The sequence below is a fragment of the Podarcis tiliguerta genome (assembly GCF_965153285.1).
Source record: "Podarcis tiliguerta genome assembly, chromosome: 9".
NCBI classification, from domain to species: domain Eukaryota; kingdom Metazoa; phylum Chordata; class Lepidosauria; order Squamata; family Lacertidae; genus Podarcis; species Podarcis tiliguerta.
In genome coordinates, this window is record NC_139542.1 from 18,321,982 (window position 1) to 18,337,175 (window position 15,194).

At 40.0% G+C, this 15,194-nt stretch overlaps 1 protein-coding gene and 1 long non-coding RNA gene across 6 annotated transcripts in view; one reads left to right on the plus strand and one right to left on the minus strand.

Annotated features, from left to right (window-relative positions):
* PDLIM5 (PDZ and LIM domain 5) overlaps positions 1-15,194 on the plus strand; it is a 122,117-nt gene that overhangs the window by 21,119 nt on the left and 85,804 nt on the right. For all 5 annotated transcript variants that reach the window (XM_083398311.1, XM_083398314.1, XM_083398315.1 and 2 more), the window contains exon 3: positions 14,077-14,228. In XM_083398311.1, the coding sequence (XP_083254437.1) occupies positions 14,077-14,228 (152 nt within the window). The remainder of the gene's footprint in view (positions 1-14,076; positions 14,229-15,194) is intronic.
* On the minus strand, positions 815-9,663 carry LOC310657780. The gene is made up of 4 exons (XR_014501929.1): positions 9,575-9,663; positions 6,027-6,155; positions 3,925-4,039; positions 815-1,590 (listed from the first exon to the last, which is right to left on the minus strand). It is a non-coding gene; the product is annotated as an uncharacterized lncRNA (long non-coding RNA).

The following is a 15,194-nucleotide window of genomic DNA, read 5'->3' on the forward strand; positions in this document are numbered from 1 at the left end:
AAATAAGGAATATATATTTTTTTAATCTGTAGGGTCAGTTCTCTCACTTGGGATGAGAGATGAATCTAAAGGTCCATTATGTAGCCGAACTGAAACTTAATATGCAGGGTAGTGTGTAAAAGTGAGGTGCCAGTATAGGCTCTAAATAACTTCTGCCCTCCTCGGAGCATTAATGTTGAGCCTTTCTTGTAAGTTACTACTGACAGTAGAGTTCACGGCTTTGCAGAATCTTCTCCTGTGCTTGCTTTTGCATGCAAAGACCAAAAACAACTCTACTGACCAGTATGGTTAAGCTTCCATTTTTCTTTTTAATTGGCCAAACCATTATGGAAAAAGCAAGGTTTAAGGTAAACTCTGCAGGCTCTCTGTTTTGTATTCTGAGGACATTAGCTACAGAGTTAAGGTATATGCTTGATTTCCCGCCTCCTTGGTTCAGTGGCGTAGCAGTGTTAGTCTGTTATAGCAAAGAGAAACCACAAGTCTTAAATCATAACATACTGCTAGGTGTACCAAAGCCCTGGAATGCACCTGACATAGGTTGGGTAAACACCCTGAAGCGTACATCCGAGATGCACACATTTGTTTTTCAACATCTGAGCTATCTGTATCCACTAATCTTTTCCACAGATTGTCCCTTTAACTTGCTTTAGTAGCATGTGTTCTAGATCTTCCATCCCATGGCCTTCAACAAGGTTGCAGGAAGCAACGTAGAGTCATGTGTACCCATTCTGTTCTTTAAGGCTCTCAAGAGACAGCCTTAACGAATGTGTGTCCTACTTGACCCCATTGTGGACCAGGCTCAGCAATTAAGGTGTTGCAGAAATATTTATGCTAATGTTGTTCAGAAAGGTGGCTCCCAAGTTATGCAGGAAAGCCAGGAAGGAATCTGCACGTCTCCTAGTTAATGGCTGTACCATCGTAGGTAGACTTGTAGATTAGCTTGTAGATCAGCCTCTTATCACCCTGGGGCACTCGGGCTGTGCTGAACGATACCAGGGCCATATTTCTGGAGCTGTTGGGAGTTCTTAAGGGCACCAGATTGTGAAAGGCTGCTATAAGATCCTTCTCACCACTGAAGAATTTAATTAGTTTTCGCATCATTATGCATCTATAGATATGCTCAGACTCTTTTCTTTTGCTGCAAATCTATTTATTTATTTACTTACTTACTTACTTACTTACCACCCTTCATCCAAAGATCTCAGGATGGTTCACAAGATAAAAATACAAGATAAAAGCATAAATAAATAGTTAGAACAAAAACAAAACAAAACTACTTCTCTACCCCTACTCTGTTTTAGTGACAACTTTGATGGAAGACAGTAGTTTCCTCCTACGATCATCCATTCCACCTTCCCCTTATATTTAGCCTCTTTTACTGTGCCTCCTATTTCTCTGACTTGATGTTGTCAGCTCAGCCATAATAAATAAATTCTGTCCAGTTTTCTAGGAAAGGAATTTTGATTTATTTATTTATTTTGCTTTGAAGTTTGTTTCCACTGTACTCCTCAGCAGTACTCAGAAAGCAACATCTGTGTCTCTTTTGAAGCTAATCGCAATGTGGTAGGAGGCTTGTAATGTCCGCGAGACCTGAAATTATGATGCATTGTTCGGAACATGGAAAGGGACATAAAAGCCCATGGCAGCTCCAGGATACATTTGTCATTCTTAATGTTGACACATTGCAAAGCAAAACTTCCAGAGCTACTGTTTCTTTATCAGCGTAAGGCCCTGTTCTTTGCCTCTTTGATGCTTTCCTCACCCTAATCTTGTTTTTCAAATGATCTCCCCGGTCCCTGCTTCTTAAAACCAGTAGCTTTTAATTAAAAGGAGTTAAAATGTCATTATCACAACGTTCTGCTTTCCAGGCTCCATAACTAAACATGATGTTGGAGGCCTCCACAAGATTATCTTAACCGATTTAGCTACGATTCATGACAGTGATATGAAGCTTTCCTAGGCTGTATTGCTATATGCTAAAGCTGGTCCCACTGAATTAAGCAGGGCCCATTTGGTTTAACTTGGATAGAACTGGGTTTCACAATTCCTACAGAAAACAGAACTGAAACAAAATTTACCCAGTTACATTTTTAACATGGAGGAGCAAGAAAATGAGAGTTTTGACCAGTAGCGAGATTTTCACTGACCCTGTGCTGCTGCTGCTGTTATTTTTGTTCTTTTTAAAGGCATAAAGGGTCAGAAAGGAACTTCCAATTATTTGAACCACCTTTTAAAATGAAAGATTTTTAGCCTGTATGTTCATAGTGACAGCTTAAACTATTCCAGCAACTACACTCAAATCTCTGCAAGGTTCAATTTTCACATTCATCTCTTCCTTATTTGGACACTGTTTTTCTCTCTGCTTTTTCTTGGATATATAACCTCATACCACTTGTCAGGTCATGAACCTATTTGTCCTTTTGAGCTTTATTGTAGTCACTGTATTTTAAAGTATGTATTTTGTCTCCCTTGTGGTGGAATTCTTCTTAATGCACATTTAAGGATTTGATTATTATTATTTTTTTACACTGCAAGCTTAGGTTGTTGTTCCTTTCTTTTTTGTAGATACAAACTGTGTACATAAATATATATATACACTGCCTATAAAACAGCCCAATTACCTCTAGGGCAGAGGTTAAATGAAAGAGTGTTTCCAGCGGTGGTGGTGGTCATATAGATGATGCAATATTAAGAGCCTTCATGGTTTGAGAACAGAACGTCAATTGTGCAATGTTACTTTGATGCAATCAAGCACTATTTTACAGACAAAAAACCCAACAAATCTTTAGTTGCAACCCAAAAAGTAAAGAAAAATTCCCTTTCTTGAAAAAGTGGCTGCGAAAGGAAGAAAGCCATTTTGGAGGAAGCTTTGTTGTTGCTGTTTCCCAACACCTATCTTACGAAATACATTTTCCCTCTTATACAAAGCCTATGGGCTTTTCTAGTTTTGTGTGTAGGGTGTTTTTTTTGTACAGCTTTCTCTTATGAAATACTCAGGTGGAGTAAATGAAAGGTAGTGCCTTCAATGAAGGTAAACGTAGGGCTTGTGATTCTTTCTTTCTTTCTCTCTTTCTCTCTTTCTCTCTTTCTTTCTTTCTTTCTCTCTTTCTTTCTTTCTTTCTAAGTTCCTAGCCCTTGCAGTTTCAGAAGTTAGCCTTAAGTGCATGTGATTGAATGACTGCTTGTAAAATCTTATAAGCAGACAGAATTGTGTTCTGGAAACAGGGTTTTAGTGTTCTTCATAATGCTTTATCCCTCTCCATGACTGATAGAAGCACAATAAATTATTTGCTGTACGTTATTGCAGTGTGTGGATATGCTTGCTGGAAAACACATTTTTTTGTTAAAAGCTTTAAGTGTATATCAAGAACTAGGGGCAGTTTGAGCTTTTCCATATGCAAACACAGGCATCAAGCTGCTATTTTTGTATTAAACGTGTAGCCTTTGCACCTCTTAATAGGAATTAGTCTTGGTCATTTTGTTATGAGGAGTTTGCAGGGTCATATTTTCTACCACTGGCGATTTTCTTTCTGTATCTTTCTTAAGAATATCTACATGAGTAATAAAAATAACCATGTAGACCGCAATCCCATATACTCCTTTTGAACTCAGTCCAGCTTACTTCTGAGCAGACATGTATAGGATTGAATACTCTGTAGATCTCTGACTGTGCTTTGTAGGATTTTCTGGCAATAAAATATTCCATAAGCCATTTGTTTATGATAGTAAGCCCTGTAGGTTTTAAAAGGCCAATGAATGAATGCTTTCAAAAAAACCTAGACTGCCATGAATAAAGATTGTGCCACAATAAATTATGTCACCATAAATTGTCAGAAATCTCCTTTTTTGAGCTTTCTTGCAAATAAGCAAGCACGAAAGGAGTCCAAGTTAGTATACCAAAATTACCTTACATCTCAGACCTACTTGATGATTTTAAAGTGTGCTGCAGGGAAACTCTCCTAACTGTCTTTCATTTTATTTTTTTTAATATGACCATTTCTAGTTTCTCCATTATATAATCCTAAACTGGGCTGCAGTCCTGTACAATAAAACAGAAAAAACACTATATTAAAACCAGTTCAACCCAACTTTACAAAAGCAGATAAAAATACAATAATGAAACAACCAGCCACAATATGGGTTCCTCACTTGCAGCTGTGATAAAATTCCTAACAATCCACAAAAGGCCAAATAAGGAGATGAGTTTTCACCTGATGAAAAAATGACAACAGTTTCACTGCTAGTTGTGCTGCTTAAGGGGAGGAATGCCCTAGTCAGGGTGTCAACACTGATAAGACTCTGTTTCACCACTTAATTAACTTTTCTTGATAGTGCAACAATGAGATGCATACAGTGTCTCTTAGCCTAATTTATTGGTTCCGAGAATAAAAGTTGGGAGAGACTATCCCTTTAGCTGGATGGGTGAAAACTAGAAATTGACCAGTTTGTTTGTTTTTTAAAGAAAAATCTACGATGGCAGCTTGAGGTTGAAAAACAAGACATGCTGTCCTACCATCACATTATTTTATTTGTGAATTGTTTCCCATGTAGCATCTTGTATAGAAAGAACCATATACATGCAAAGAGGTTTAAACATCCATGGCTGTTAAAACTCAGTGTGTTACAAAGTCAAGGGGTAGAAATATTAGTAGGAGATTGCACAGTGCATATAAAGGGTTGCAGTGGTAGCACTTGTACTGCTACTTGGGATTTGGGTAGATCCATGAAAAAGGTAATAATAGTGGGAAATGCGGACTTCTGCTATTAAAAGCAGAACCAAACTGAGGATGCAGAAATTGGAGCCTTTCTGTTTTGCACATGGCATTCCTGGGAAAGCACAACTCCTCCCTTTCAGATGAAATGGAAAACAAATAAGTGAGAGCTATTGGTGTCCCAATAGTCAGATCAGATCAAGAAAGGAGGAAGCTTTCCTCATAATACAGCTGATGTTGAAACATTCCTTCCCAAACCTCCAGGCAGCACTTATGGTTTTTATTGCTCTAACTTTATTTTTCCTTTCCAAATACCCCAAATGGCCTTGGGTTTGTTTTGATATATTGCCTTTTTATAGAGAGGGTTTCAGTGAAATACAGCTAAGTTGATCTTGTGAAACAGCTTCCCCAAACTGTGAATGAGTATCAAGATGCTCCCTCCCCAGACAATAGAATCATAGAATTGTAGAGTTGAATGGGATCCCAAGGGTCATCTAGTCCAACCCTCTACAATGCAGGAATCTCAGCTAAAGCATCCATGACAGACGGCCATCCAACCTCTGCTTTAAAACCTCCAAGGAAGGAGAGTCTACCACCTCCCAAGGGAGGCTGTTCCAGACCAATTCAGTCTGTATCCCTAGCAGCTGTTACAATTGCTGCTGACTTAATCTCAGTATGAAATAGGGAAGGTTTCATAGTGCCACAGGTGTAATCCCCATGTTGGATTTTTACGTGTGTGTGTGTGTGTATTTCCATACACAGAAGTGGGTTGTGGAGCTATCCTTAGAATGGTCACAATTTTGATCCTTCCCAAAAGGTACGTTTTTGTTTTAAAAGTAAAAATAAAATTCTCAAATAGAGACTGAAATAATATATTTAAGATACACATAATGCATATGGGGAAACAGAATGTTTGAATAGTCCCCAATCCTTTATTGTTATGCAGCAGTAAAGACCTGGAATAAGTAGCACATCAAGTAGACGCCTAGGCTGAAACCTTTCTTTCTGAATGCTGTTTCAAATTGGTTGTTGGTCCCAGAACAAGATCTGTAGCTTCTCAGAGCTACAGTCTTGGTGAAGCTAAGCAGGTTTGGAGCTTCCTTGATAGAGGACAGTCTGGGAATCCTATGTACTTTGGTTGAATGGGGGAAATAATATAAATGATTTCTGTATGTTTCTCCTGCCTATATTAAGTGGTGCAGTCCCACCAGACTGTGCCAGATACCTCTTTGGAGCTATTATATAAAAACTAGCAGTATAGATTTTTTTGGCATGCTTTCTGGAAGGCAAAGCAGTAGTGGGCTGTGTGCTCACCAAATCTTGATTATCCCAATGGTCCATAGCACTTCATGTCCTCTATTTGCAGGGAAGAATCGCTCTACTGTTAGCTCTATTTAAATACTCGACACTTTATAAAGTAGTGTTGCTGTTGATTTAGGTACCCTTGGGAGAAAACGACAAGTCTGTAATTATTCACATACTTTCAATGCCAGTATTATGGGTGAAGTCTTCACTGCCAACTTCTTCCTCAGTACTCATTTGCAAACTAGGAATTAAAGACCAAATTTAAATCCAAAGCAAAATTACATAGATGGATTACAGAACAGTTGGATATAGTTAGTATGTGATAGAAAGGATGATGCAGCCAGTTATTTAAAAGGTGTGAACCATCCCCACCTAAGAGCAAACTGCATGCAGCCAAGTGGCAATAGCACAGAGCCACAGAGAAAAAAGAGCAAGGCATCAACATGCTTCGTGGGTTGAACCCTGAAGTTATAAAGTAAAGGTAAAGGGACCCCTGACCATTAGGTCCAGTCGTGGCCGACTCTGAGGTTGCGCCGCTCATCTCGCTTTATTAGCCGAGGGAGCCGGCGTACAGCTTCCGGGTCATGTGGCCAGCATGACTAAGCCGCTTCTGGCGAACCAGAGCAGCGCACGGAAACGCTGTTTACCTTCCCGCCGGAGTGGTACCTATTTATCTACTTGCACTTTGACGTGCTTTCGAACTGCTAGGTTGGCAGGAGCAGAGACCAAGCAACGGGAGCTCACCCTGTTGTGAAGATTCAAACCGCTGACCTTCTGATCAGCAAGTCTTAGGCTCTGTGGTTTAACCCACAGTGCCACCCACATCCCTGAAGTACAGTATACAGAAGTACAAAATCTTTTCTTAAAAAACAACAGAAGGCGCACCTACCCCGCCCCCCCAAAAAAACCCAACCCAGTGAACACTGAGCGTGATTAGTGGCCTGCAGGAGCCACAGAGTGTTGAGTGTCAACTGACAAAGGAAAAACTGAAGGCAAGGGAAGAAATAATAGCCCTGCTTAAGCTCAGTCTTTAAAGTATGCCTGGCTGCAGCTCTGAGCAGTACTCCTGTTATGGATTGAAAATACACTGCAACAGGCTGTTTCAGGTCATACTTGTACTGTAACTGCTATTTAAATTGGTGTGGCTGGTAGAAAACTGAAGCCAGACGTGTGTGAAAAGTCATAGCTGTACTTTCGATAGAAAGCAACCAAGCAACTTTGCTGTGAGTATATTTCATTGTGTAGCACTATAATTGTAGCAGAGGTCTGCTTAATAAGCATGCTACAGGAAGCTAAAATTTCTTGGCCAGATCTTCTGACTACAAATTTATCATCTTGATGCAGCCAGTCAAGTAGAATGCATGAAGCGTATTCTGAAATCCTTATTACTGAGGGCTGACATACCGTGGCACGGTATGTGTCTAATGACATTTACAGTACCAGCAAATGTCATGTACATTTTCATGCTGGGCTTTCGGCTCAGGCAGGCTCTTGTGCAGCACTAAGTAAATGGCACCTTTGTGAAACATAAGCTGTTGAATACCAACAGCACTCAATTTTTGCAGCACCTTCCACTGGGGGAACCAAACATTTTCCCAACCAGTTTGCTCATTTGCGACTCATTTTGAGTTTTGAAATGAAAGCACCTTGCCATGAATCTGGAATTGCGTACAAGTTAAATTAAGAGAATGTGAAGGTAGGCATGATATTGGAATCGCCAAAAATATCATTCTGATTGGACTATATTTGCTTGCACTTATTTTTTGTTTTCATAAACAAGTGAAGTTATTCTCTTTAGGTTCATATAATTAATAGGCAGGCTTTAATAATTCTCAGAGTTATATAGGAAAACTTGTTAGACTCTACCAGGGGAACAAAGTCTTTCGGGTTAATGGAGTGGCCCAAGGAACAGAACCCAAGCATACACATTATCCACTAAACTTCATATTTGACTCTAGCTGAGTCTTACATTAGACATGCACTAAACTCTAAGGGAGTCTCCAATCTGCAGAATTGGAAATCTTGAGAGAAAAACGCTAATGATTCCCAGGACCCTCCAGAAGGCACTTAGACTCTTCTGAAACAAATAAAACATAGGCAGCCTGATAAAAAAAAACAGGCGGCCACTTCTAATTCCTGTAAATATAAAAATTAGACAGGGCAGGAGGCATCGGTGAGTGTGCAATAGTGCTGATGGCTTCATATTGTGCTCTCTGATGTATAGTCAGTTGGCATTTCTTGCAACATATACTCTCACCATCATTTACAGTTGACATCTCCCCCCTGCTTCTGTATACTAAAGGCAGTTAGACTATACATGAAGGTAAGAAAAATGCTCCCAAGAAATATGAATTCATTGTTATATGGTGGGTAGTTTATGGGAAGGAAAATATGTGCAAAATCTTATTTTTTGGCACTAATCATTTGCATTTACTATATAAAATGAACATACAAAATAATGTGTTTGAGTGCAAAGTTTAACAAACTTCACTCAAAATCAATTCCATGTTAATTAGCACTATCAACAAGAATGTAATCCTGCTTTCCATTTTGACAAGATGAATTTTTACTGTAACATTAGCCAAAGCCACATTTTAACATTGATAACTCCCAGTGGGCCACTTTGTCTTGCTTATCAGGGGGATATCAGCGCATATTTTTTAAAGCCATGAACACTCTTTTTTTGGTCTTGTACAAATAGAGCATTTCAGCGCAAAGCTGAAAAAGATCTGCTGCTTTGCACACATTGATTTAGACAAAACTCTGGATCGTCTAGTAGCTGGTGGAGGTGGCGAAGGAGTGGGTGAATTTAAGCATGAGAATATAAGGTGCTGGAGGAACATATACCCTGATCTTAGTATGATTATAAAATCAGGAACATTGCGTCTGCACTGACTTAAATAGGAAAATAATATTGCTGTAAGGAGGAAGGTGTGTGGCAACAACCAGTTTAGAAATAATGAATCTTGGACTCATGTCGAAACTGTTTGTAGAAAGGGAACCTTGCTTGTCCTTTGGGGAGGAGGAATCCAGAACATTGCAGTGCTATCAGGTTATAAGAGGATACAAGAGAAATAAAGAGGGGATCCCTATATATAGCAGTTGGCTGAGTGTGCAGTTTCTTCTATGAACCATTCCAAATCAGACATCTAGCATGCACTCTGCCAAAAAGCGACATGTGTTCACCAAAAAGAGCAAGCAGCGATAGCAACAAATCTTGAGTGCCATTTCATAGTCTTGCAGCTCAACCATACTACTGACTCTTGGATCTGCTGCAGAAATAGAAATTTTGTAGGACCGTAGTTAGCTAACATGCTGTCAATAAATAACCTCTGACACTTTTTTAAAAAAAAAGTAGAAAAGGTTGGATTAATTGAAAGAGCCAGGAACAGTTACCGCATGAAACAATGAGGTTAATTTCCAATAGAATACAATGTTCAAAAAGAGGCTATAGGGTTAAGGAAATGCTGATGGGGGAGATTAGGACAATAAATGTCTCCTCAGCATCTTCCTGACTATACCAAGTACATCAGAGGTTGTTTCACAGTTATCTGTACACTTCTTGAAGACACACAACTCTCCATCCAGACAGCCAAAGAGGCATTAACAGGGACAAATTCTAGCCAGATGAAAGATAGCTCCATTGGTAGAGCATGAGACTTCTAATCTCAGGGTCGTTGGTTTTAGCCCCACATTGGGTGAAATATTCCTACATTGCAGGGGGTTGAACTAGATGACCCTTGTGGCCCCTTCTAACTCTACAATTCTACAATTCTGACTCTTATGAAAGCTTTGTTCCCCTAGTTTATGAAGGTGACCCGGAAACTACAACTAATCCAGAATGCGGCAGCTAGACTGGTGACTGGGGGCGGCCGCCGCGACCATATAACACCGGTCTTGAAAGACCTACATTGGCTCCCAGTACGTTTCCGAGCACAATTCAAAGTGTTGATGCTGACCTTTAAATCCCTAAATGGCCTTAGCCCAGTATACCTGAAGGAGCATCTCCACCCCCATCATTCTGCCTGGATGCTGAGGTCCAGCGCTGAGTGCCTTCTGGCAGTTCCCTCACTGCGAGAAGCAAAGCTACAGGGAACCAGGCAGAGGGCCTTCTTGGTAGTGGCGCCCGCCCTGTGGAACGCCCTCCCATCAGATGTCAAAGAGATAAACAACTACCTGACATTTAGAAGACATCTGAAGGCAGCCCTGTTCAAGGAAGTTTTTAATGTGTGATAGTTTAATGTATTTTTAATCTTTGTTGGAAGCTGCCCAGAGTGGCTGGGGAAACCCTGCCAGATGGGCGGGGTACAAATAATAAATTTATTCTATTACTATATCTGTTTTGCCTTTCCTGCCCTTCAGACCTGGAAGCTGAGCTAGCTTAGCTTGCTGTTGCACTTGCAACAGTTAAAGAATATAGTCCCATGAAACAGGACGGGCGACACAGAGAAAAAAGTGTGGCATGGGTCAGCTTCTAGCAAGCATCCCCAAAAGCTGAAAGAGCTTTTTTTTCTGATAGAGTCCAAGCTTAGACCTGGGAGTCATTGCATGACAGAAGATATGCGTGGGGAGATTCCTGCGAATAGAGCTGATTAAGTGTTATGACACAGGATAAAAGCCAAGGCATAGCGACAACTCCACCCTTCTGCTGTATTATGAGAGAGGTGCTATTGGAAAGTTTCTCAGGAAATAAGAAGAGGAGTACCTCATGTGATTAATGCAGGGTGTGTTTGCTGGTTGTAAGGCTGCAATGCCCTTGTATGAACTGGCTCGTTCCCACATAACATTAGTGTGATGGTGCTGCCTCTGTGGGCACTAATGGATATGGATGGAGCAGTGCATGTGGTTAAAGGCATTTAGATGTGACCAGCAATATGGAGAATGGCCATGTTCAGGTTTCTTGCACAAATCAGTTGTTTGTTTGTTTGTTTGTTTGTTTGTTTCATTTATGAAACTTCCAAAACTCTACAAGGAAAACATGCACAGAATAATTGCACATATAAAAACTACTAAAGTGATTGCATGTAGGAATGTGTGTGTGTGTGTTTGTGTGTGTGTGTGTTGAAACAACACACTTATTAAATCAATTCAAATTCAATACTATTACCAACTGGGATAAAAATTATCTACTCAGAGGGTTTGTTGAAAGAGGGACAACTTCAATTGGTGCCTGAAAGACAATACAGAAAGTGTCTGTATGATATACAAGGGAAGCGTGTTCCTCTTTTGCACTGTGGGGGCATTTCTACTTGCTCGCAGCGGCTTAAACTCTTAAACTCTTAAAGAAGTTTGTTCATGTGTGCACAAAAATGCAGTCGTAAAATAATTAAGAGAAACTGCATTTATTCGCAAGGCTGAATAGAAGAAATCAAATGACAGAGATTAACATTTTCATTTAGCATTGCTATATTTGAAAGGAATTGGCAAGAGCAGAAACCCAAAAGTGAGACTGATTTATCATTTGTGAGTTGAGTTATGGTTAATAGCTGGGAAGTAATGGTTGGAAATGTGAGCCATGGAAATTTCTCCCCTCCAAGACCGAATGCTCTTTATGTGAATGGGGCAGGGGTAATTAATTTATCAACAGTGAGGTCTATGTAGCAGTACAGCAGTGCAATAAATTATTAGAGAAAGGTATGGAAGCTCCATGCCGTGAGACACTTGAAACTAGGCAGAACAGAAGCATATGCGAACATACAGAAGGGAATAATCCTACATTGGCAGGCTGAATGGAAAGGATAACTTGCTCTTTCCATCTTTATATTCTTTTAAGATTTTATTCATGTTCCCAGTGGCGGTTCTATTCATTCACTTGCTGCTGAATAATTACTGAACTATTTTCATTCTCTTCAAGCAAGAGATGCTGATTTTTCCCTTGCCGGTTAATTTGATCTAAATTTTAAAATGTTAAATAGTTGAGTTAAAGGGCATGCATTTCAACTTAATGTTGAGGGTCTCTCTGGCTGCTGCTGCCTAATAATACCAATATATACCTTAAAATGAATGTTGATCAGAATAAAAGAGTAAAAAGGGTTGTATGTTGGGTTGTTGCTCAGAAAGCAGTGGAATAAGGAGGGGACAATTTTTGGTGAATCCCTCCCCCCCCCCAGTCCCCACAGCCCCTAAATCTGCTCCAGAGGTGTGTTTTTTTTTGGGGGGGGGCAGTTAATGCAGAGGAGATTGAGGGGAGGAGGATGCAGGCGGCTTGCATAGGGGAGGGGACATCACTGAGAATTAGGTCTCATCCTATTTTGCTGACAGAAGCCTTTCTGCACAACATCAATTGATAGCATTTGCAACGATCTACTAAAATTTGTTTCCTTGCAGTCAGATTCTTGAAGCATATTATTACTGCAAGATCTGCATGTGATCTGTAATTATTGAGCTCTACAGAGCATGCCCTCCTGGTTGCTCCATTGCCTTCACCTGTACATCTTGAGGTGGTCACTGAGAAGGACTTCTATTCAGCCTTGTTCAGCCTTTAGCATCCCCACCCTCACAAGGCGCCAACCATAACAACATTTCGGTGTCTGTTAAAAGAGGTGTTTTTTTAAATTGAGCATTTGCTGATTTGTATCAGTCAGCTTTTAGTAGTACAGGTGTTACTCAACTAAGTCACGCACAGAAAACAAAATTGGGCGTGAATCCTAAGATAAGTTAACTTGAAGTAGGTCACTGGAAGGAAAGTCTCCTATACGCTGTTTCCAATACCATCCTACATTTTTCAAGAGACTCCCAATTTTTCAAAGAAACTTTTCGGTGGACAAAGGGGGCTACAGAGGTGGGTGAGAAACTTTCCTTCCACGAACTTCTTTCATATTAACATTTCTTAAACTCCTACATTGTTAGATATAAGGAGTTTTTGGGCCTATTTTAGTTGCCTCCCACTTGTATTCTCAGAAAGCATCGTTTCCCATGTCTGATGTAATATAATAGAGTACGAAGGCTGCTGCCTGGAACTGCCTAGAATATTGTTTGGGCTTCCATTTACATAATCAATGCAGAGATAATGCATGGCTACACCCATACTTTGTGCTTATGATGGCGGCAGCTTTGATCGAGTTTCTGGATCCACTTATCTCACTTTCAGTTTTGTATGTCATTTTGTAGTGCTACTTCTTCACTTATAACTCATGAATAACCTTGTCACGTTGAATGAAAAAGGATCTACAGTTCTAGATGCAATGCTTACAACATGAGAGTGACCTCTCTAAAGAGATGCAAGAAGTTTCTGGTTTTCACTACTGGTTTCAGTGAAGGTGATTGACCTGCCCTGGGCATGTGCAGGCATGTTTCCTAATTGGTCCAGGGAGTTGGGTGTGTATTCACAAGGCCCTCTCTAATCTGTTCTCCGCTGACAACTTTATGGATGGCTTCCCATTCCCAATTTCATGTGGACTGGTGATGCCGATTTCCCTAGATCTATTTGCTAACAACTCTAGGTCCATAGTACTAAAGTTGCACTTGGAGGCATGGTCCTCAAGATGAGGAGAGGGTTTGCTTTTGAATCACACAGTCCTACCAGCACATTGCTGCCATGAGAGAACCTATGCTGAGTACTACACACAGTATAGTTGTAGAGCATGAGATTATTGATCTCAGGGTCGCAGGTATGAGTCCCACATTGGGCAAAAATTTCCTGCATTGTAGGGTGTTGGTCTAGACAACCCTCACAGTCCATTCCAACACTACAATTCTATGACTTGTTAGTGTTCTGTACTGATCATTGTATGGTTGTAGCACAACATGACCCAATTATTTACTGACATACAGGAAGCTAATTTGTGTAAAACTTAAGTGAACATTGCCAGTGGTCAAATAATCAAATAATCCTTCCCCTCCATCAATTACTGTTGGAGCTGGACTTTAAAGTGCTCTGCTGGGATCGCGTGACTTGATCCTTACAATGAATTCTTATTGTAAGAACGTTTGTAACATTTGGTTTTTGAATGACCACTTAGAAACTTCACAAACTCTGATTAACTCTTGGGGTCTTGCTCTTGGGTGGTAATTTTCTAAAAAAACTAATACTTATATCTTTGCATTTGTTACCTTGCAGTTGAGTGATGGAGGCAAAGCGGCTAATGCAAACGTGGGAATAGGTGACGTTGTTCTCAGTATCGATGGGATAAGTGCCGATGGCATGACTCACCTGGAAGCACAAAACAAGATCAAGACCTGTTCAGGCAAACTGACTATGAATCTGCAAAGGTAAATGCTTTTTTTTTTTTAAAATGTAATAACTCTTACTTCTAAGGAAAACCCACACATTGTTCTTTTTGTATGTTGGAATGCATGTATATCAACCTTTGCCTGGTAGCATCCTTTGATGTTTTGCAATGTAATTGAGTTATGTAGCTTGAAGGGGCATCATTAATTTATTATTATTATTTTACTAAAATGGTTGGGTGTATTTGTATGACAAAAAACCTGTCAGATCACCCTGTAGACAAATATCTCCTGAGCTTTTAGCTTGCTAATACAGAGCTAAAATTTCACCTAACTTAGTGATATTTGTAACCTTTCCTCCTTATACTTCCTTTGAAACCTTGTATCTTGTCTTTGTTTTTATGTCCTAAAGGCAATGAACTAGTATACTCTGAACCTATAGAGAATGAACTACCATTATCAAAACCACTACCCCTCCCCCAAAATCTAAATCTGCTTCTGTGTCCAAGTATGAGACCTGACAAAAAAGTTTGATTGCATTACCTATTGCCTGTAAGTGTCAGTGTCCTCTGTGTGTGTTTCCATCCAATGATTTGGTTTAGGGAGGAATGATAGTGGTGATAGAAAACCAGAGTTTTAACTTGGAGCTCAGCCTAGGACCAGTTCTCAGTAAAGAAGCTTCAGCCTTGGAATATGAACAGTACCTAAAAAATAGAAACCTGAGAGCATCTCCCCTCTTCATCACCGAGTTGACTATAGCTCATCCTGCACACCTGGAAATTAGGTTTTAGAGTGCATCATTCAGGCAGGGTTTATATTACAGTAATATAGCATCCGGTGATTGTCACTGTAAACAGTTTATTTGTTCTGCAGGAGAGAGCATCCTGCAGAAATGAACCTTGAATGTGGTGGGACCTTCCTTTATGTATCAGACAACCACTATCTCTGCTATCTTTTAGGTGTTTGTTGAGCCTTTATAACCAGCTGGGATAGCCATCTTCACTGAGA